Source organism: Spinacia oleracea, chromosome 4 (genome assembly GCF_020520425.1).
Source record: "Spinacia oleracea cultivar Varoflay chromosome 4, BTI_SOV_V1, whole genome shotgun sequence".
Classification (NCBI taxonomy): Eukaryota; Viridiplantae; Streptophyta; class Magnoliopsida; order Caryophyllales; family Amaranthaceae; genus Spinacia; species Spinacia oleracea.
The window spans coordinates 29,265,157-29,287,999 of NC_079490.1; the positions used below are offsets into that span (position 1 = coordinate 29,265,157).

General features: G+C 38.6%; 1 protein-coding gene across 1 annotated transcript; it reads right to left on the reverse strand.

Annotated features, from left to right (window-relative positions):
* Positions 1–326: 326 nt before the first annotated feature.
* On the reverse strand, positions 327–6,625 carry LOC110775137 (uncharacterized). The gene is made up of 4 exons (XM_056843854.1): positions 5,040–6,625; positions 4,788–4,910; positions 2,823–2,992; positions 327–1,046 (listed from the first exon to the last, which is right to left on the reverse strand). Exons 1-2 carry the CDS (start codon positions 5,947–5,949, stop codon positions 4,873–4,875), a joined length of 948 nt encoding a protein of 315 aa, XP_056699832.1. The 5' UTR covers positions 5,950–6,625; the 3' UTR covers positions 327–1,046; positions 2,823–2,992; positions 4,788–4,872.
* Between the last annotated feature and the right edge of the window lie 16,218 nt (positions 6,626–22,843).

A 22,843-nucleotide genomic window follows, 5' to 3' on the forward strand; every position in this document is an offset into this window, starting at 1 on the left:
ATTTTTCGGGTTGCTCGGGTTCGGATAAAATCGGATTACGAGTCATAAAATCTTGTTCAGGATTCAGTATTTTCGGGTCGGGTTCGGGTCGATTTTTGACAGGTCTACCCGACATGACCCGACAAATTTTCAACATAACCGAACCCGACCCGAACCCAACATGCACCCGGTGATAAAATGACCCGACACGACTCGACCAGATCATGACCCGAGACGAACAAACTCGGACCCGACTCGAGTAACCGTTTTGACAGCTCTACGCAATACTAACATCGAGATTCTTCTCACTAAAATGAAGACTGGTGCAAAATTGCAAATTACTCGCTAAAACATTTGATCACCTTAGACATCAGTAACACTCTGGAACACTTCCAATAACCAAAAATTATCAATACTTTTGTTAAAGATAATTACATACAGTACAACACGAGAACTATGGCTCTATTTCACAATCATCAAATCATTTCTCTATGCCGCTTCTTGGACCCGGATACACCAACAATATTTTACAAGCATAAGCGGCGCCTACTACCTTCATCCCAAAACACAGGCCCCGAATATTAGTTGAACAGCTCGTCCAAAAATAAGAGGTAGCTTTCCTAATCAGTATTATAATGCGAACATTTTCATTAGTGTCAAAATGATTGTTGTGCAAAAGAGGTGGCCTTACTGTGATAAATGGAACACCCACACTTTCCCATGAAGACCCAATAAGCTTAAGGAGCACAATATTACATGGCACAAAACTAATACAAGGCTAATTAGTAGCAGGCTAAATTGTAGGATTCTCTAAGATTGACCTTTGACGAACATCTACCATAAAACGAGTACGTTTCTCTCCTATTACCAAATGCCAGGAAGAACAACTCCCTTCTTTGCCGAGTTTGAAAGATTCTCTTTTACGGTCAATGAGCTTCCATCTCCTTCTCTAACTGCTTTATGCGCAATTCCAGAGGAGCAGGTGAAAAACTGGACTCAAGCTTGAACATGGAAATGTATTTAAGTACGGCTTTGAGGGAAGACAATTCCATGTTGATAGCATCATTCTGCAACAAGTTTAATTACAAGATTAACCAAAGAGACATGAAATATGGCTACTCAAAAGCATAAGGAAGTTGCAATTGAACTGAGAGACCTTGCAACTTCCAGTTTGTAATGAAAGAAATCTAATTTTTACTATACAAAGAACAATCAAGGATCTACAAATACATTTCTAAGATGCTTGGCTAGCAATACAAAATATCCCGAGTTGTAAAGGTGTTTTTAAAAAGGGAGAGATCTCGGCCGGTTCAACCGATCAGAACAAATTTTGTCCGCATTAAACGTTATTAGCCTCACATCTATTCGGTTTTCAGCCGAATTCTCCATGTTTTCGACAAAAAGAAAGGGAAAAAGGAAAGAAATGGAGAAACTCCATTGAAATAGAATAGAGAACTCCGTTGAAATAGACAAAGGAATTTATTTAATTATATCACTTGTACGGTTTAGGGGAGGGAGACTAGGGTAGGTAGTGACTGGGGTTGACATGAGACTTCTTTTTCAAATTCCTACGCGACAACCGCGACACAATCAGCGACTAACGCATCATTTCCGTTACCGAGACTCCGCGACCGATCCCGCGCCCGTGACCGATACCGCATTTTTTATCTATGACTAGGACCCTTTTGTATAATGGAAGATCTCAGTTAGTCCAATCTGTTATTATGTCCCTTCACACTTATTGGGCTAGGATGTTTGTAATTCTTACAAGTGTATTAAAATCCATGACACTATTTGCCCCTGTGAGATGGGAGGCTATAAGCTATAAGCCTCCTGTTGCCTGGGACTTGGATGATAGGCCTTGGTTTTAAGGATTGTCATACTTGCAATTAAGCTGCCTTGGACAAGTATACGTGGAACGTCGCAAGTAAAGAGGATAGTCTCTGGCTTAGATGGGTAGCCCATGTATGCATTAGAGATGAGAACTGGTGGGATTATGTCCCACCTAAAAGTTCCAATTGGTACCGGAAACAATTCTGTTTAGCTAAAGTTGCTGTTAAAGGGGGCTACACAGGTATTGTCTGGGTAGGCAGTTAATCCTAGTAAAGGCTACAATTGATAATGGGTATAAGTGGTTGGTTCCGTCCACTCCTGACGTAACTTGGGACAGGTGGGTTTGGAATCGTCTTAATGTTCCAAAATATTGTTTAACAAGTTGGTTGGCAGGCTGAAAAGCGTTCAAGGTTGGTAAGATGGGGATCAATGATGAGAAGAGATGCGCATTATGTGGTATTGATCCGAGACCACTGAGGCACTGACCACATTTTCTATCGTTGTCAATGATCTGTTATCAAATCCAGGATGAATGTTAGTTGCTCTCAGGATGGGTTGACTAGATGCAGTGCTTGGCTGATGAAGATTGTACAGGGTTATTTTAAAGGGAAAGGGGTTTATTGGTCGCTAGGAGCAACCATTCACAACATCTTGAATTCTGAATGCAGAAAAACAAAGCTGTAAAGGAAGAGAAAATCCTTCATCCTACCAAGTTAGTTGATCAGATCAAGAATCAGGCGACTCTTCGTGTAAGACAGATGCCGCTTAAGAAAATATCAAGTTGAGAGATGTAATGGTTCGAAAATTTGTAAAATAGTAGTTTGATTTTGTTGTCTGATTTATTCAGTTTTATAGTTTGGTTGTAAGTTCTTTGGTAAAGGGAGGCCCTTCCTAAAAGAGGTAAGCCCTTTCCAGGAGCTTAGGTTTTTAAAATCTTACTTACCAGAAAAGAAAAAAAAAGGCAATCAAGGAGCCAAAAATATGGGAAATGAATGATTAAAAAACAATACCTGAGCTGTATCGCTGCCTTTCTCGACCATTTCACACACTCTTTTCCGGATGCCCTCCAAATAGGCTTTCAGTAGAGGAACTGGTGGAAAATAATCCTGCATTTTATATTCACATATAAACGCAACTGCTAGAAGTTGTTCATCCTTCCTAATAAGAGATTGGATATGACCTGTTCAAAGAAAAAAGACAAGTAAATAATTCGTAGTTCGTACTAATTAAAAATACTATAAGTTATTATCAATAACCAGAACTATAGAAGACGAGTTAAGGAGAGATACTAGAGAAATTCACGAAATATATAAATGGTAAACCATACAGACTAAAACTCACTTTGGGGGTGGGATAGAACAGACTCAATATTTGAATATCCAGGAATAATTTAGCACCATTATATGTTCACTTGCGGAAGTCAGATATTTGTGTTTATTGGATGTGCACTGATATAATCCTTTTACTTCGAAATACAAGGTATTTAAGTCGTTACATAATACTAATTTGGTTTAAAATTTCTAGGGGTTATGCATTAACATTTAAAAAGAAAAAGTTATATTTTGAAGGAATTTTTTTTTGCTAACATTACTAGCATTTCAAAAACAGAGGAAGTATCCGTTTATAGCAGGACAGACAAGTAACATAAACCTGCTTATTCCACACAATTGAAGAAAGATGGCTTAGAATTCGTCAATGACGTAACTTATTGGTATAGTTAAACATGAAGCTGTGAACATCTTCATTTACACCCGATGCCTTTTGGAAAATTGGTTGTATAGTTTGGAGAGAAAAACAAATTGCAAGGCTAGTGACAATTTCTCTTTGAAGTTTGAACTACATCAAAGTACCGAAGATGATTGGATGAAGCTTCTTTTATGCCAACTCTAGCAAATAATAGGTATGTTATCTTCTACGAGTGAAGTAGCCATCTTAGTATTGTACTCCAACAATGAGTACACGAAAATGGAGGATGAGAGAAACAAAGGAATTTGTAAGCATTTTAATATTCTTGCAAGTAAAGATATAGTACTTCGGGTGGGATTAACCCTGAAACACTTATACAAGCTACAAACAGCATCAACCACGGATCAGAAAACAGCATTCTCTATCAAAGCTAGATATGACTCATGAGGAATAGCATAATTGCCACTAGAGAGACTTGCCTATCTAATAGTATATACCAATTCCACTACATACTAGATCAGACTGCCACTTCGCCTCTCAAATTAGGAAGAGAATTAGGACAGCAGATGGTGCCATCATGTTAGAGGACTTTTATTTCATGCTAATGTGGAGCGACTATTATTCATGCATCCCACATTTTACTCAACATCAACTACAATGAGCCGTGCATTTTATTCACCAGCAGTGCACAAGTAAAATGCTTACTGTTCTGCATGACTTTCTCAATCTCATTGCCTTGTTAACTGAGTGAACTTTCACTTCATAGACTTTTTGTTCCTAGTTTTATATCATAACATTACCAATTTGCCATCTCATGATTCATGCTTGTTTCTCTCAACCCAGCAACAAGTCCATGACTTTCATATTCGCTTAGAACCTCATCTCTACAAGAATCCACCCAACAAAGTTCTATTTGAAGCACTGGCAATCCAACTACCTGTGTCGGCTATTTAAACTTAGATAAACCTAGGAACTTTCCAAGTATCAATTTTGGTTCATTATGCTAATACTTTTGCATTTCAGGTGCAAAACCACATCATATTTCATAAACACAAAAAGCTATCGAATGGCAATGATGCAAGAAATAAAACTACTTTCTCAGTTTCTACTTCGCAAAATGAACTCAGCCATACAATTATATTAATCATTAACTTAAACAGTTTTAGCAATTTACACATTAGCACTGGGAATACTTCCCACGTTTGAGCATCTAACCTCAAGGGTTTACTACCTACATAATTGTGGAGGACTAGGCTACACAATTGAAAGAACAAGACAAAACACCTCACCTACACGAATCAGAACCAATTGTCATCAATGTTCTTTCCTGTCATAAATCCTCTGGTGGGTCAGAGCAATCAACCAGAAATAATCTTATGTTTGTCGCGGTCTGTATGGCACCTGATCCCCAACTAAACAACAACAATAACAACAATAAAATGTCAAGCAATGTAATAACAAATGAATCCGAGAAACTTGTTGAAGTCTATGAACTGAAAATTAAGATATTGGCGTAAAAGATCAAGGTCATAGTGTTATACCAAAATATCCAGGTGCATAAGTACAACTAGGGCCGATTCCAGCAGTAGGAGGTCTAAACTGTTCAGGGAGCCTAAAATGTGCACTTGGCCAATGCAAGACAGGAGGTTCAATGGTTCTATGCTTCTCTTTCACTCGAAATTTCTTAAACTGCCTCATTTGAGACTTCACATTCTTCTTTTTTGAATAGATATCATCTTCACGCTCAAGAATTCGCTTCTCTTTCGCCTCTAACCATCGACAACGCTCATCAATCTCCCTCCTTTCCAACTCAATATCTCCTTCACGCTTTACAATTTGACTCTTTTTCGCTTCTAACACTTGACAACGCTCATCAAACTCTTTCTCCTTCAGCTCCAGCCTATTCCATTCCTCCTTAATTTCCGCCTCCCTCAATCCTAAAATCTTCGCTTTCGTCAATTCCCTTCTCACATTAGCCTCCATCAATTCCTTCTCCCTGTCCTCCACTTTCACTTCCCTTTCCTCCACCTCCATCTCTCTCTTCTCCACCCACAAGTTTCTCTCCTCCACCTCGTTCTCCCTCTCCACCACCTCCTTCTCTCTCTTCTCTACTCCCATTTCTCTCTCCACCACCGCCCTCCGCCACTCCTCAACCTCTTTCTCTCTTTTCTCCACTCCCAATTCTCTGTCCACCACCGCCCTCGACCTACCCTCCACCTCCTTCTCTTTCTTCTCCACTCCCAATTCTCTGTCCACCACCGCCCTCGACCGCTCCTCCACCGCCAATATTCTCTCCTCCACCTCTTTCTCTCTCTTCTCCACCGCCTGCCCACGCTCCTCTGCCATCTTTTCTCTCTCCTCAACCCTCTCTTTTTCTCCTCCCTCGCCCTTCAGATGATTCCCCGAAGCCGAAAGGCACCTCCAGCTCCAAAGCTCCTTCGAAGATGACATAATTCAACAAAGTTTTTGACAAAGTTACTCAAAATGAACCCTAAAAACTTGTTTCAAAGGAAAACAGGGGGGAAATAGAGGACAGATTGTTTGAAATTTTGATGAATTCGTGTATGTAAGTTGTTTCCGACCGTGGCCGTAGTTACTATTGCGAGCTACTCCCTCCGTCCCGAACTCGACCCGATTTGACCGGCACAGAGTTTAAGTAACTTGAATTGACTTATTTAATTTAATAGGTAGTAGTTGATAGTGGGGTATTATTTTAATGTAGTTAGTGGGAGGTGGGTTAAGAGGTGGGGTTGGGGGAGAGTAGGGGTTGAATTTTTAATTATTTTTTGTATGGAGTAGGGGTAGGTGGGTTAATAGGGGTGGAGTGAGAAATAATATAATATTGTTAGAATATTTCCATTTTTAGAAACAGGTCAAGTATTAAGGGACGGCCTGATAAGGAAAACAGGTCAAGTATTCCGGGACGGAGGGAGTATTCACAGTGTATATGGGTTCTGCGTTATGCCTAAAATATGCGAAAATGGAGGAGAGAGAAGTAATGAAGAAAGGGAACAACAGGTTTTAGGAATTGGAATGGGAGAACAGTTAAGCGTGAAGGAGAAGCTTACCAATCCTATTGGTAGTTTAGGAGGTGAATAGTTAAAGTGTCCCGGTATAACACTGTCCAACTTCCTCCTAGTCTCTTAGAGTCCTAGGGCCGTGTCGGAGGGAGAATCCTAAAAGGTTATAGACTTATAGGTAATAGGTTCTTTTCATTTTCTCCGTGGAGCGGTACTCCTTAAATGCGACGAATGAATTTCAACCTTTGTTGATGACAACTTTCACCATTAATCTACAATTGATGAAGTGGAGATGATTTAAAAAACATTTGTTTCATGGAAAATGGTTGATTGGAAAAATATTTGAAAAAATTGACTAAGATAAATCTCCAATTTGGCATGTCTTCACACTTTCATAGTCCACATAAGAGTTGAGCAAAAAGTTATGGTACTCTGAATCAGAACCGGAATCTGTTGTGCAGATTTTGGTTCCAGATAATAAATTGGAAACCTTTTGTAATAAGTTTCGGTTCTCAATTTTCTAAACGGGTACAATATTAGGTTCCACGTACACATCAATCTATACTATATATCTATACCTAGTATATAAAAAAGAAGACCATACATGATTGTATGACACATGTCATCCCGTCTTTCAACTATACATTTGTTTTTTCCCCTTTTCAATGTCTCCTTTTGTTCTTTTTGTTATATGAAGTATTTTAAGGTTCCAACAACTCTTCCATTTCATCTTCCTCATGCAACATCAATTCACCATTTAATTCATATACCTCTTCCAGTTCATCTCATATTTTAACATCCAATATAAATTCAATATCTAATTTATATATTGTTGCAACCTTCAGATCAAATTTTACCTCTATTTAAGTCATATCATATATTTTAATAAAATCACAAGCCATCAATAAATAAACACTTTAGAAGACGGCTAAACAAACATTATGTAATAACCCGTTCTTTGAACGGGCTCAACAACTAGTTAAAAGTTATATGTGACACGTGTCGCTCTGCTTATAGGTCGTTCGCTCTGTGTAATCTTCAAATACAATAAAAAAATATGTCAAGTATGGTTTGCATAAGGTTTGAATTCTTTGCCAATGAGCTATTACATGTTTCATGTTATCATTGCCAGAAAAAAAAAATTAAATTTGAATGTTATTAATCTAGTAAACCGAGACATAGCCCAGGCCCAAAAACTAGTTCTAATATGAAATACCGAAAATAAGGACCAGACCATATAAAAATGTCTAATATCCTTAAAATATTAAACAATCAAAACTAGGATAAGCATTCATTTACCTTTCAAAGAAAGAGCCAAAACAGGTAAATTGTGCATTGGTAATTCTCATTCCTAAAATCCCAACACTTAAAGGGCGCAACCAAAAGAAGGTTCTCACCTAACGAAAAAAAGGGGAATGTCAACGCATCTGGAAAAAAACTTTTGGAGTTAGGTGTTGGCGCATACAAAGGCACAACCTGACTCAGGGATTTCAGTAGAGAAACGGCAAAATAGCCCCGTAAATTCGGGAGAAGGGGTGCAGCGCCGGGCAGCTAAGTTGGTATGGAAGAACTGCAAAATTTAGAACATATAAATATAGAATTGCAATATTTTTTTTTGAGGGAATATAGAATTGCAATTTAAGTCCAAACTATAAAACAATCAAACCCAAACCATAAAAGAGCTTTTTCAATAAATTAGAAACAATTTATTTAAAATTTTAAAATGACAGGGTACCCTTAACCAACAGGTTCCGATTTCGGTGCTCATTTTCAGGAACCTGTGGCTAAATGTTCCGATTCTCATTTTCAGGCACCTGTTGAAACATGTTCCGGTTCTCATTTTCCAGGAACCTGTTGAAATATGTTCCGGCTCTCATTTTCAGAAACCTGTGCAACAGATTCTGGTTCCTGAAATTTTGACAGGGTACCCTATTGTACTTACCCCTAGTCCGGATTGCTTTAAAATATCCATAACCGTTGTCCACATTTTACCCAAATTGGTCCACTGGACAATCATAAGAAGCAAAAACCTTCATTCCAACACGTTTATATTTACTCCCTTAATTCTTAATAGTTGTACTTTATCTTTTTACATTGCCAAAATAAATGTTTGAAATAATTTTATATTAGTAACAATTCTGAACAATCAATCTTCCGAAAGTATATATCGTGACGAATCAAACAAGATCTTATAAGCGTGAATTTATCCAAGTCTTAAGGTGAGTCTCATGTTAAGTCTTGGGATAATGTGGTAAAAGACTACAGCAAGTCTTGAACTGAGTTTGAAAATCCAAGACTTACTCAAGACTCACTTAAGACTCCAATTTTTCTCCAACCAAATCAAGTTGTACCATATCATCATACTTTTCCTATTTAATTATCTTTTTTAAGTAGTTTAGTTGAGTATGAGGCGAGTATGGGTAAATGTGTAAAAATAGGGAGAGTCTTGTTTGTGTTTGAATAATGAAAAAGTTAGTGGAAAGCTGATGTGACAGAGTCTGGAGATTGGGGGTGAGCCTGAGGGATAAACTGTTTGCATTAGAAGTTAGCTGATTAACTTTTTGTTTAGCAAATTTGACTGCTGATTTGACTAACTGTTTGTACGAATGTGTTTGGTAACACTTAGTTGATTGCTAAAAATTGTTAGGTAAGTGGTTGTGTAAAATGACATTTATGGACATTGATCTTTTGTGTCATTTATTTTATTTATCAATCATTGAGTTATAATGATGAGTTGCTAATTCCAAATATAATTTTGTAAGGATAAATATTTTATGTTTATGAATATTTATTATGCTCTAAACACTTATTTGTTTAACAAAATATTGAAAGAATTGGAAGTAGTAACGTACTACGTAGTAATAGTTTATCTTTCTTTTCCTAATTTATCTTTATGAATATAACTACAAGTAAACATGACAACTCATACAATTAGTAGCAACATATATGACATCGTGAAAAATTAAATATTTTAATCAGTGCATAACAATGAAAAGTAGTCCATATAAAATCCTATTACAACAACGTAGAATATATATATATATATATATATATATATATATATATATATATATATATTGGTGTGAATGAGCCACAAGGGCAATATAAATTACAAATGGGGCGGGGGGATTCGAACCTGAGACCTATCGTGCACAGGCCCTCAGTCTTAACCACTAGGCCAAGACATCATTGGTATATATATATATATCTATATATATATATATATATATATATATAATTACACTCAAATGAGAAGAGAGCTTAAAATGAGAAGAATGAGAAGCGATCTCGGGCGTTCGTTGAGATCAGATCTAACAGCTCTAAGGCTCTACCTTCCGCATTATAGTAATGGCAAACCCGTAAATATCGAAAAAATAAAAAGAAAATATTTCTATTATACTGCTCCATTTTCTCTCTCCTAATGCTTCCCTCTCAGAGTCTCAGCGGCAAGAACTCCGTGTTCTCTCTCCTCCATTGTCGCTCTCCTTCGCGATTTCTCTCCTCACCGCCACCATGTTCTCACCTGATGCAACCACCGCGTTTTCATCTTCTCTACGATACCATCATCCATGCGTTGTCTCCTCTGTTGTAATTGGTGAGTAATTCTTTGTTGATTTATGTAAATTGTAGGGTTATATTTTCAGTTTTATTGCAATTTTGTTGAGATTTATGAAGGAAATAATGCCCTTGGTCCAAGTATGCATTCTATGTTAAGTCTAATAAATGCGGTTCAGTATTAATTGACAAGTTAATAATTCAGTGAGATCAAGTGAGCTGAATGCCTAGCTAGAGGCCGCTTCAGTTCAAGTGGAATTAATGATATTAATCCACAGCTTACTCTTGACTGAACCCGTAGGGTCACACAAATAGTACGTAAACGGATCAAGTATCTAATGGCATTAGATACTCTATCTATGAATATTCGGAACCGACGGATCTTGGTTTCAGTGGGAGCTAAGATCGTCACAGGCAAGAAATGAATACTCCGGAAACGATGATATTGCCGGAAACGGAAATATGGATCGTATCGGAAATATAAATATTATCCAAGTCGTAGATGTTGCCGGAAACGGAAACATGGTACGTATCGGAAAATATTATCGGAAATGGAAATATTGCCAGAATCGGAAATATTGCCGGAAACGGAAATATTGTCAGAATCGGAAATATTACCGGAATCGGAAAATAATTCCGGAAACGGAAATATTAAATATTTGTTCGAAACGGAAATTAATTCCGGAATCGGAAATATTAAATATTGTTCGTATCGGAAATGAATTCCGGAATCGGAAAATTTAATCGGAAGCGCATCGTACGAATAAGCATCGGACGAGGCCTGCCGGACGAGGCCCAGCACGAAGCCAGGCCATCGCCCAGCAAGCCAAGCGCGCCGCACAAACAGCAAGGCCAGGCCCAGCAGGCTGCGCGCAGCGCACAGCACGCGCAGCGCGCGCAGCGCGCAGCGCGCGCGGGCGCTGAGTGGGCTGCTGCTCGCGCGCACGCATGAGGCCCATCGTGGCTGTCGTGCGTGTGTGTGCAAGTGTTTGTGTTCGTGCACGTTTCCTAAAACATGCAGAGTTCGGTTAATGATTAAATTCCTAATTCTATTTGATAAATTAATTAAAATTAGAGTTCTTGTAGGATTCTAGGTTTGATTAATTTGTATCTGAATAGGATTTCGATTCCCTTTCCATACCGCTATAAATATGAGGCTAGGGCTCACAATTTATAACACAAGTTTAAAAGTATTCAAAGTGAGTTTTTGAGAGAAAAATTCAGTCACACATTTGCCTATAAAGTGCCGAAAATAATAGTACCTTAAGGGCGATTCTAGTTGGTCAATCTTAAGGCGGATCCGGACGTGCTGTGGACTATCTACGGAGGGACGACACTTGGAGTCCTAAAGACTTGTTCTTGTTCGGTTCGGGCGCAGCTAGGGAAGGCACGCAACAAAGAGTATGCATCTATTCTATGCTAAATGATTATGTTAAATAATATGTTTTCCTGGGTTTATGGTTTTTCCGCATGATTTATGAATTGTCATATGTATCATAACCTAACAGTGGTATCACGAGCCCCTTATTATTTTCATAATCTAAATTGCATGAACATGGTTAAACATTACAAATTTGCAAGAATTAAAAGGGGTGATTAATTTTCGTAATTGTTAATTAATTGCAAATTGCGTTTATTTAATTATACGTACGCAGTTTTTCGGCAGTTTCTTCGTTACTCATCCGAATTGAGTGATTTTTGTGTCAATTCCGCATGTAAAAGGCATTCTAAAATTTTGACAAAAATAGTTTTTTTCTGCCGAACCCAGAATTCTCAAATTCGAAGCCTAACTATGACTTTTCGAAGGTTTTAGTTTTTCGAATGCAAAATTTCGTAAATTTAAGATGTTAAATTAAATATTTGCGATTCTTGTTGATAAATCTTGAATTTTTGATTGACCTACTGCATATGTTTAACAAGTTTGAATGCCTAGTCTTGTTAATTATGCAATCTAATTATTAATTATGATTAATTTGTTGAAAATTAGAATAATTTAGAATTAATTTGATTTTCATAATTAATTGTAATTTAATTAGAAACCTATGATTAAAAACCACCATAAAAATTGTAAATTTACGATAAATTTTAAATTTTTATGACCTAGACTTGAATCCATATCAATCGGAAATCAATTGGATAATAAATTTTCGATTTTTCGCCCTAAAATTATGAAATTAATATTATTTATTAATTTGTCATTAATTTTAAATATAAATTTTAAATTTTATGCGATTCGTTCATAAAACTTGCACGCACGAAGCAATGGACGCTTCGTGTTACCCTTAAGGGGTGTTGTATAATGCGGGCATGCGACGACGAGCAAGGGAGCTCGTCGCCCGTGCGGCACGAATGCAATGAGCAAGGGCGTAGTGCACGAGCACAAGGCAGCAGCCCTGCCTTGTGTCGTGTGCCACGAGCAATGAACGAATGGGCATGGGCGAAGAGCGAGCCAAGGCAGTCGCGTGTGGGCAGCAAGCGAGCTGCGCCACAACGCGCGCTGCCTCGCACAAGAGCGCGCAGCCTCGCGCGCAGCGAGCGCAAGCTCGCGTGCCACGAGCGCTGCGCCCAGCATTACTCGCGCGCACAGCGAGCGATGTCGCCCGCCCAGCGAGCGATGTCGCGCCCCAGCGAGCGATGGCTCGCACGCACAGCGAGCGATGTCGCGCGCCCAGCGAGCGATGTCGCGCGCCCAGCGAGCGATGGCTCGCGCGCCCAGCGAGCGATGTCGCGCGCCCAGCGAGCGATGTCGCGCGCGCGCACTGCGAGCGATAGCTCGCGTGCGATGAGCGCTGGCGCGCGCAGCGAGCACCAATGCGTGCGGAGGCTTGCGATAGGGAAGCAGCAGCTATGCGACGAGCGCATGGGCTGCGCGCACATGGCCAGCAATGGCTGTGTGCGTACGGCCCATGGGCGTGCAACGCGTAGGGTGTTTGCGTTACGATTAGATCGATTTGAATGTTTAATTTGAAAATTTTAGTTCACGTAATTTTAATTAATTTTAAAATTAATAATTTGAATTATTTTCTTGGATTTTAATTTTGAATATTATAATTATAATAAATGTTATTTATTCTAATTATTTTACTAAAATTAAAATCATGAATTAATTTAAATACGACTGAAATTAAATTAAATTTTTGGATTCAATTATAAATTGATATGAGCTTTAAATTTTAATTAAATTTGTATGTTTCCGGTTGGACTAGAAATACATTTTTATGTTTAAAATTGGTAAAGCATATGAATTTATTGGTTTAAGTGGGAGCGCTTTTTAGTCATAAACTCTTGATTAAGTCTACAAATCCTTAAGGTTAAAACAACTTGATTAGAATTAATAAGGACTGAATAATTGGTAGATTATTGGTGCCCTTGATTAATTGCTGCAAATGTTTACGTGATGCATAATGTGTTTTACTAACCAGCTATGTGGGCCATTCATGATAATGAATGGGTGAATGGTATATATTGTATATGTACTGTTTTGCAGGTTATGAAGTGACTAGTATGGCCCAAATAGGATAGAAAATATGGTCTGCGTACCATTAATTTGAATGTAATTGGTCTAAAGTACCAAAGTTATTTTTCAATTCAAATATGGTCTGCGAACCATCAAATAGTTGTAATTAGTTATAGCTTATCCTATTTGAAGAAAATGGTGCCTCCCACGGAGATTTTCAAGACGGACTTTGAAGTCAAAGCTTCAAGATGAAGTCGGGCCATACTAGATCACAAATATCTTATGCATGTTTTAAGTTATTTATTGTTTTTAAATATGTCTTAAAATGCATGAGATCAAAAGCTTGATTATGTTGCATGATTAAGGATTTTAGTTCACTTAAAATCTAACCAACATAGTAAGAGCCTTAAGTTCCAAACTTAAAAATTGAGTTAAAAGGTGCCATGCCAAAATATACACTTGCTTGGATATCCTTTACATCAATCTAGTAATAGTTTTCGCTCAGCGAGGTGTTACTTATTGGTCCTAAAGGGGCAAGGTACACAAATAATTGTGAGTACATGTTAGTTTTGGTGAAACTCAACGATATAAGTAAGGAGTCCTTTTATGTCGTGGCAAATTCGATAGGTTTACCTAATAAGTTCTTAGACGTACCTATCAACCAAGAATAGTTTCTAGACTATTAGCAAAAGGCTTTTGCTTACCTAAGATGTTCTAGGATTAAGTCGACAAACTGTGCTTAGTTCTTCAATGATTTTAGGATCTTGGAATCATTTTATTCACACCTGCCGGAACACATAATTTGAATAAAATGCTTAATAAACATTGAATTATGCATGTATGCTAGAATTTAAGTTTATTAAGAGAAACTGTGAATGGTTATTTATTTGTTTATTCTTTTCAATTGTAGTTTTAATATGGCAAACAACAATCAAAACATCATCATGGGTTCTGAGCTTATGGTCAAGCTGAACCTGACAAATTTTCTTGAATGGGAAGCTAAGCTAGTTGAAATAGTCAAACTCAATGGGCTTGAGTATGTACTGTCACATCCCATGCCAAGCTACTATGCCAGAGACATGACCCCTGAGAGATTTTACGCCTGGGATGCGGATCTCAAAAAGGTTATGAGTCTCATGCTGAACAATATTCCTGATGATTGGGCTAGAAGGTTTGTAGCCTATGAACCTTTTACGCTCATCAAAAATCTGAGGGATATCTGTCGTGGAAGTACGGAGGACAGGGACCTGAACGTCCATGAGTTGATTGAATCAATGTCTGGTCTAAAGGTTAGTTCTCCCAACAGGTGTTATAGGATGGAGGTCCAAGAAACACATGTTCAGCTCCTTCGCACTAAACAAAGGGTAGGCGTCCCACTGAGGTTCCATGTGGATCTTATGTGTTCATATTTTGATCGCCTAAGTCTACTAGGAACACCAATAAGCGAAAGGATGGCAGTCTCTGTCTTGCTCAATTCACTACACAGTGGGTTTGGTCGCTTCAAGCAACTATACCTAAGTGAACCAAGAGAAGAAACAGTTGCAGAATTTATTCACCTTGTCAGAAAGGCTGAAATAGTACTGGACTGTGAAGCCAAAGATTTACTCAAGGCTAGAAAGAGACCATTCAAGAAAGGTGGAAAGTCCAAGGGCAATGCTAAATCAAAGCAGGACAAGTCCACATCAAGCTGTCTTTATTGTGATGGAATAGGCCATTACAAAAGAGAATGTCCAAAGCTAAAGGAAGATCAGAAGAACGGAACAGTCGTTCCATCTTCAGGTATTTTCGTTATAGACTGTATACTTGCTAATTCAACTTCTTGGGTATTAGATACAGGTTGTGGCTCACACTTATGTTCCAATCCACAGGGACTAAGAAGAAGTAGAAAGTTAAGCAAGGGTGAAGTCGACCTACGAGTGGGAAATGGAGCACGGATTGCTGCATTAGCTGTAGGAACTTACTATTTGTCGTTGCCCTCCGGGCTAGTTTTGGAACTGGAAGAATGTTTCCATGTTCCAAGTCTTACTAAAAACATCATTTCAGTTTCTTGCTTAGATGCTAAGGGATTTTCCTTTATAATAAAAGACAATAGTTGTTCGTTTTATTTTAAAGAGATGTTTTATGGATCTGCTAGATTAGTCAATGGACTTTATTTATTAGATCACGACAAACAAGTATATAACATAAATACCAAAAAGGCCAAAAAGGATGATTCAGATCTCACCTATCTGTGGCATTGTCGATTAGGCCATATAAACTTGAAACGCTTAGAAAGACTTCAAAGGGAAGGAATTCTAGAACCATTTAACTTAGAGGATTATGGTAAATGCGAATCATGTTTACTTGGCAAAATGACAAAGCAACCTTTCTCTAAAGTTGGAGAAAGAGCAAATGAACTATTGGGTTTAATCCATACAGATGTATGTGGACCAATGAGTACAAATGCTAGAGGTGGTTTCAGCTACTTTATCACTTTCACTGATGACTTCAGTAGGTATGGTTATGTCTACCTAATGAAGCATAAGTCTGAATCCTTTGACAAATTCAAGGAATTTCAGAGTGAAGTAGAGAATCAATTAGGCAAGAAGATTAAGGCACTGCGGTCTGATAGAGGCGGTGAATATCTGAGCTATGAATTTGATGACCATCTGAAAGAATGTGGAATTCTATCAGAATTGACTCCTCCTGGAACACCACAATGGAACGGTGTGTCGGAACGGAGGAACAGAACCTTGCTAGACATGGTCAGGTCAATGATGGGTCAGGCCGAACTTCCATTAGAATTTTGGGGACATGCACTAAATACAGCTGCACTCACTATAAATAGAGCTCCGTCTAAAGCTGTCGAAAAGACTCCATACGAATTATGGTTTGGAAAGCCTCCAAATGTGTCTTTTCTTAAGATTTGGGGATGTGAAGTATACGTCAAACGATTAATTTCAGACAAACTTCATCCAAAATCTGACAAATGTATCCTTGTGGGCTATCCAAAGGAAACAAAGGGGTATTACTTCTACAATACATCTGAGAACAAAGTGTTTGTTGCTCGAGATGGTGTCTTTTTGGAGAAGGATCACATTTCCAAAATGACAAGTGGGAGAAAAGTAGACCTCGAAGAAATTCGAGTCGAACAACAAACTCTAGAGAATGCTCAAGATGACATTCAAGATGAAACTCAGAGATCTTTAGAAGAATCTGGTGAGAATCATGGTCAATCTAGAAATGTTACCCCGCGTAGATCGCAAAGATATAGATCTCAACCGGAAAGGTACTTGGGTATTTTGACGAACGAGAGCTATGACGTTCTATTACTTGAAAGTGATGAACCTGCGACTTACAAGCAAGCTATGACGAGCCCTAGCTCCAAGCAATGGCAAGAAGCCATGCAATCTGAATTAGACTCCATGTCTGAAAACCAAGTATGGGATTTGGTCGATTTGCCAGATGGCTACCAAGCCATTGGAAGCAAATGGGTTTTCAAACTGAAAAAGGACAAGGATGGGAAACTTGAAGTTTTCAAAGCTAGATTGGTTGCAAAAGGTTACAGGCAAGTCCACGGTGTGGATTACGATGAAACCTTTTCACCAGTTGCAATGCTAAAGTCTATTCGAATAATGTTAGCAATCGCTGCATATTACGATTACGAAATATGGCAGATGGATGTCAAAACTGCTTTCTTAAACGGCGTTTTAACAGAAACTGTGTTTATGACACAACCTGAAGGTTTTGAGGATCCAAAGAATGCTAAAAAGGTATGCAAGCTAAAGAAATCAATCTACGGATTGAAGCAGGCATCCAGGAGCTGGAATATACGTTTTGATGAAGCAGTCAGTGACTTTGGTTTCATCAAGAACGCGGACGAATCTTGTGTATACAAGAAGGTCAGTGGGAGCAAAATTGCTTTCCTAGTATTATATGTCGACGACATATTGCTTATCGGAAATGACATTCCTATGTTGAACTCTGTCAAGATTTGGCTTGGGAAATGTTTTTCGATGAAGGATCTAGGAGAAGCACAGTACATATTGGGCATCAAGATTTACAGAGATAGATCTAAAAAGATGATTGGACTTAGTCAAAGCACTTATATCAATAAGGTGCTTGATAGGTTCAAGATGGCGGACTCCAAGCGAGGCTACCTACCCATGTCTCATGGAATGACTCTAAGCAAGACTCAGTGCCCAAAAACACTTGATGAGCGTAGACGAATGAATGGGATTCCATATGCATCATTGATTGGTTCAATAATGTATGCTATGATATGTACACGCCCGGATGTTGCGTACGCACTCAGTGCTACGAGCAGATACCAGTCAGACCCAGGAGAGGCGCATTGGACTGCTGCCAAGAATATTCTGAAGTACCTGAAAAGGCACAAAGATGACTTCCTGGTCTATGGTGGAGATAATGAATTAATTGTTAAAGGCTATACGGACGCAAGTTTCCAAACCGACAAAGATGATTTCAGATCACAGTCTGGGTTTGTCTTCTGCCTCAACGGAGGAGCAGTAAGCTGGAAAAGTGCTAAGCAAAGCACCATTGCGGATTCTACAACTGAAGCGGAGTACATTGCTGCACATGAAGCAGCAAAGGAAGCTATATGGCTAAGGAAGTTCATAGGAGAACTTGGTGTAGTCCCCTCCATTAAAGGACCAATAGCCCTGTATTGTGATAATAACGGAGCTATTGCACAGGCAAAAGAGCCTAGACACCACCAGAGAGTCAAGCATGTACTTCGTAGATTTCACCTTCTACGAGAGTTCGTTGAAAGAAAAGAAGTCGAGATAAGCAAAATTGGAACTGATGACAACATATCAGATCCATTAACTAAACCTCTGCCGCAAGCGAAGCACAACTCGCACACTGCAGCTATGGGAATCAAGCATATTGGAGAATGGCTTTGATGTCTCTGTTTAATGTTTTAAAGTTTTAGAGTTTAAATCTTTGTAAAACATTATTGGTTAATCATTCACAATAAATGAAAGGAATTCATTTTTCCATTTAATTTGTGGTTTATTAAATGATGAGTCCCTTCAATTTGACGATATATTCAAGATAGACTGTCAGGACCAGTCCTGTGACTAAGAAATGTCTATCAAGTGAACTTGAATGTCAAAGGTTGAAAATGGTCCCTAATCGGAGTTTTCTGTAAAATTGGACGCATAGAAAATGTTAGACGATTAGAATGCAAGATGACTAGTAGTTCTGTTTCTTGAACTATGTGGACATGGCAATGTCATAATCATTTGCATAGATACTTACTTTGGGAAGACTAGTATCGGACAAGACCTATGAAACTTTACTGTAAGAGATGAAAGTCTGTCATAAGTAAATTTCATTAAATTATTAGACACTAGATCCTCAATACCTGAGTGATTTGAGATTACTTGTTTGAGAACTGGTTGCTTTGACGTTGACCAACCGTCGCACCGTAAAAGGAGGCTATAAAGGCAACGCTCAGGTAATCACCTATCAAACGAAGTCTAATCTCAAGATCGCAAGATTGGGATTGTCCTCCCATAAATCGGGATGAGATGCTTAAAAGTTGTACAAGGCCACTCGGAGAGCTAGAAACTGTGAAATGCATGGCCGTGCTCGGATGAATCATAGGCTATGATTATCTGTTTATTTGATCAGTTGAACTCTGAAACCGAGGAACACCTCTGGACGTAATAAGGATGACAACTCTTACCTTATGTTCAAGAGCAAGCATCGAGCGACAAAGGAATTAGGAAATGCACACTTGTCCCTAAGGACAAGTGGGAGACTGAAGGAAATAATGCCCTTGGTCCAAGTATGCATTCTATGTTAAGTCTAATAAATGCGGTTCAGTATTAATTGACAAGTTAATAATTCAGTGAGATCAAGTGAGCTGAATGCCTAGCTAGAGGCCGCTTCAGTTCAAGTGGAATTAATGATATTAATCCACAGCTTACTCTTGACTGAACCCGTAGGGTCACACAAATAGTACGTAAACGGATCAAGTATCTAATGGCATTAGATACTCTATCTATGAATATTCGGAACCGACGGATCTTGGTTTCAGTGGGAGCTAAGATCGTCACAGGCAAGAAATGAATACTCCGGAAACGATGATATTGCCGGAAACGGAAATATGGATCGTATCGGAAATATAAATATTATCCAAGTCGTAGATGTTGCCGGAAACGGAAACATGGTACGTATCGGAAAATATTATCGGAAATGGAAATATTGCCAGAATCGGAAATATTGCCGGAAACGGAAATATTGTCAGAATCGGAAATATTACCGGAATCGGAAAATAATTCCGGAAACGGAAATATTAAATATTTGTTCGAAACGGAAATTAATTCCGGAATCGGAAATATTAAATATTGTTCGTATCGGAAATGAATTCCGGAATCGGAAAATTTAATCGGAAGCGCATCGTACGAATAAGCATCGGACGAGGCCTGCCGGACGAGGCCCAGCACGAAGCCAGGCCATCGCCCAGCAAGCCAAGCGCGCCGCACAAACAGCAAGGCCAGGCCCAGCAGGCTGCGCGCAGCGCGCAGCGCGCACAGCGCGCACAGCACGCGCAGCGCACAGCGCACGCAGCGCGCAGCGCGCGCGGGCGCTAAGTGGGCTGCTGCTCGCGCGCACGCATGAGGCCCATCGTGGCTGTCGTGCGTGTGTGTGCAAGTGTTTGTGTTCGTGCACGTTTCCTAAAACATGCAGAGTTCGGTTAATGATTAAATTCCTAATTCTATTTGATAAATTAATTAAAATTAGAGTTCTTGTAGGATTCTAGGTTTGATTAATTTGTATCTGAATAGGATTTCGATTCCCTTTCCATACCGCTATAAATATGAGGCTAGGGCTCACAATTTATAACACAAGTTTAAAAGTATTCAAAGTGAGTTTTTGAGAGAAAAATTCAGTCACACATTTGCCTATAAAGTGCCGAAAATAATAGTACCTTAAGGGCGATTCTAGTTGGTCAATCTTAAGGCGGATCCGGACGTGCTGTGGACTATCTACGGAGGGACGACACTTGGAGTCCTAAAGACTTGTTCTTGTTCGGTTCGGGCGCAGCTAGGGAAGGCACGCAACAAAGAGTATGCATCTATTCTATGCTAAATGATTATGTTAAATAATATGTTTTCCTGGGTTTATGGTTTTTCCGCATGATTTATGAATTGTCATATGTATCATAACCTAACAATTTAATGTTCATTTCATGATTTATTGTTATTCGTTTAGTTGTTCTTTCTATCTCTAATTGTTTCTTCAAATTGTAGATAATAAGTTAACTTAGGTCGAATTGTATTGATTTTTCTGTCGAATTTTGGTGCACTTAAATAGGTTTTATGATTGAGTGAACTTAGGTCGAATTATAATGAATTTTCCGTCGAATTTTGGTGCAATTGAGTAGGTTTTGTGATTGATTTTGGTCGAATTGATTTTTGTTTTGTGCAAATGAGCAAATTTAAGTGTTTATTATTTCGATTGAATTTTGCTCATTTCTCAATCAACTACTATGATTGGCTGATTATCTTAAAAGTATTTTGTGCTTCAATATTTGTAGTTCCTGTCAAATTTTGCTGCAATTGAGTAGGTTGTTGATAGTTCTTTCCTTTGATTTGTGTTGATAATTACAATGTTGTTTAGCCATTAATGTCACCAAGTGTAGAAAGAATAGCAGGACTTAGTTTGGGGCGTGTAGTCAGTCAAGATATCCAACTCTATGTGTAGGAGAGAGTCTTAGGATTGCTAGAGCTGCTAGATGTCCTGTCTGTTGGTGTGGATATGATGGTTCTGGCCTTGCAAACATCCACATGTAAGAGTATTCATATGCATTTCGCTGGCTTGATGACCGGTTTAGCCACAGTTAGTTTAGGTAGTGCATATTGAGATCACAAGTCCCTGACTGACAACCACTTAATTAAGCCAGCCTCAGTTTACTATCTTGGATCTAGTGTATTGCTGCTGGAAGTAGGAGTATTCTTGTTTATTTGTTGTCATGGATCTACGTTTTTGCTGCTATTACGATATTTGTTGTCACTACATATGCCCGAAACAAATATTCTGCAAAAGATCATATCTACTACCGTCTCATCCAGTTCCTGGTTATTGTCTTGATAGTTCTCGTGATAGTGGTGTTGCTGAAGTTCACTAATCTGGAAATTGTTGACTTGTTTACAAGTTTCTTGGCATTTATTCCTACTGGCTGGGGAATTATTTCTATTGCTCTCGTGCTTCGAGGATTTATACACAAAACTGTTCTTTGGAAGGTTGTTATGGCCATGGCTCGCCTGTATGACATCATGTTTGGTGATATTGTTATGACTCCTCTTGCATTTCTCTCTTGGATGCCTGGTTTCCAGTCAATGCAGACAAGAATCTTATTTAACGAAGCCTTCAGTAGGGGTCTACGGATATTCCAGATTTTAACGAACAAGAAAGCATAGTGATTCTTGGCTTGAGGAAGGTATGCTCATAATATTAATATGGATAGATTAATTTTCTGATCTTTTAAGTTGAATATTTTATGTAGGAAGTTTAAACTTTAAACGTAGATAAGCGCAGCTACTGGTGGTCGAACAAAAATAATCTTAACTGTTAACTTGTTAACAAAAAAAATGCATTTAATGAGACTAGTAGTGGTGTATCCGGCAAATTTATAATACACCAAAAAAGAAGAAGAGGTGAAGACCTATATGAACATTAAAATGACGTGGCAAGTTAAATTGACAATTAGCTTGTCATGTCATGTAAGATTTTAAGTTATTTCATTTTCTACCTTATTTGTATTCCAATGGCTTGTGACTAGCTTGCTATTTAAAATTGGTAACTATTTGTCAATGTTGGTGACTATTTGCTGGAGAAGCTAATTTGCTTGGCCAAATTAATATACTTCTTATCATTTTCACCCCAATGGTCTAGCTATTAGCTTGAGACTTTTATAAATTGCAAACAAGTCCCTAGTTAAAACCATTGGGGTTGTCCAAACTCCTCCTGTTCTGTTGAGAGGCAGCTGATGTTGTCCATAACCTGTTTGTGAATAACCTGTTTGATTATAAGCTGGCTGAACAGGTGCTGCTGAACTAGAATAACTCGAATATGCATTATAACCATTCACAGGAGCAGCTGGTGGCTGACTGTAGCTCGTTGAATATGCAGATCCGGGTTGAGTTTGGGTCGTACCATTAGGGCTCTATAACCTGGCTGAGGAGTTTGGACAGCAGTTGTTCCTTCTCTATGAAAGATCTCTTGCTTTAGTTTGTCCTTTTGAGCCTATAACTTCTCTGTCAATAACTGCTTCATTCTTGGTGTCGTCATGATTACACTT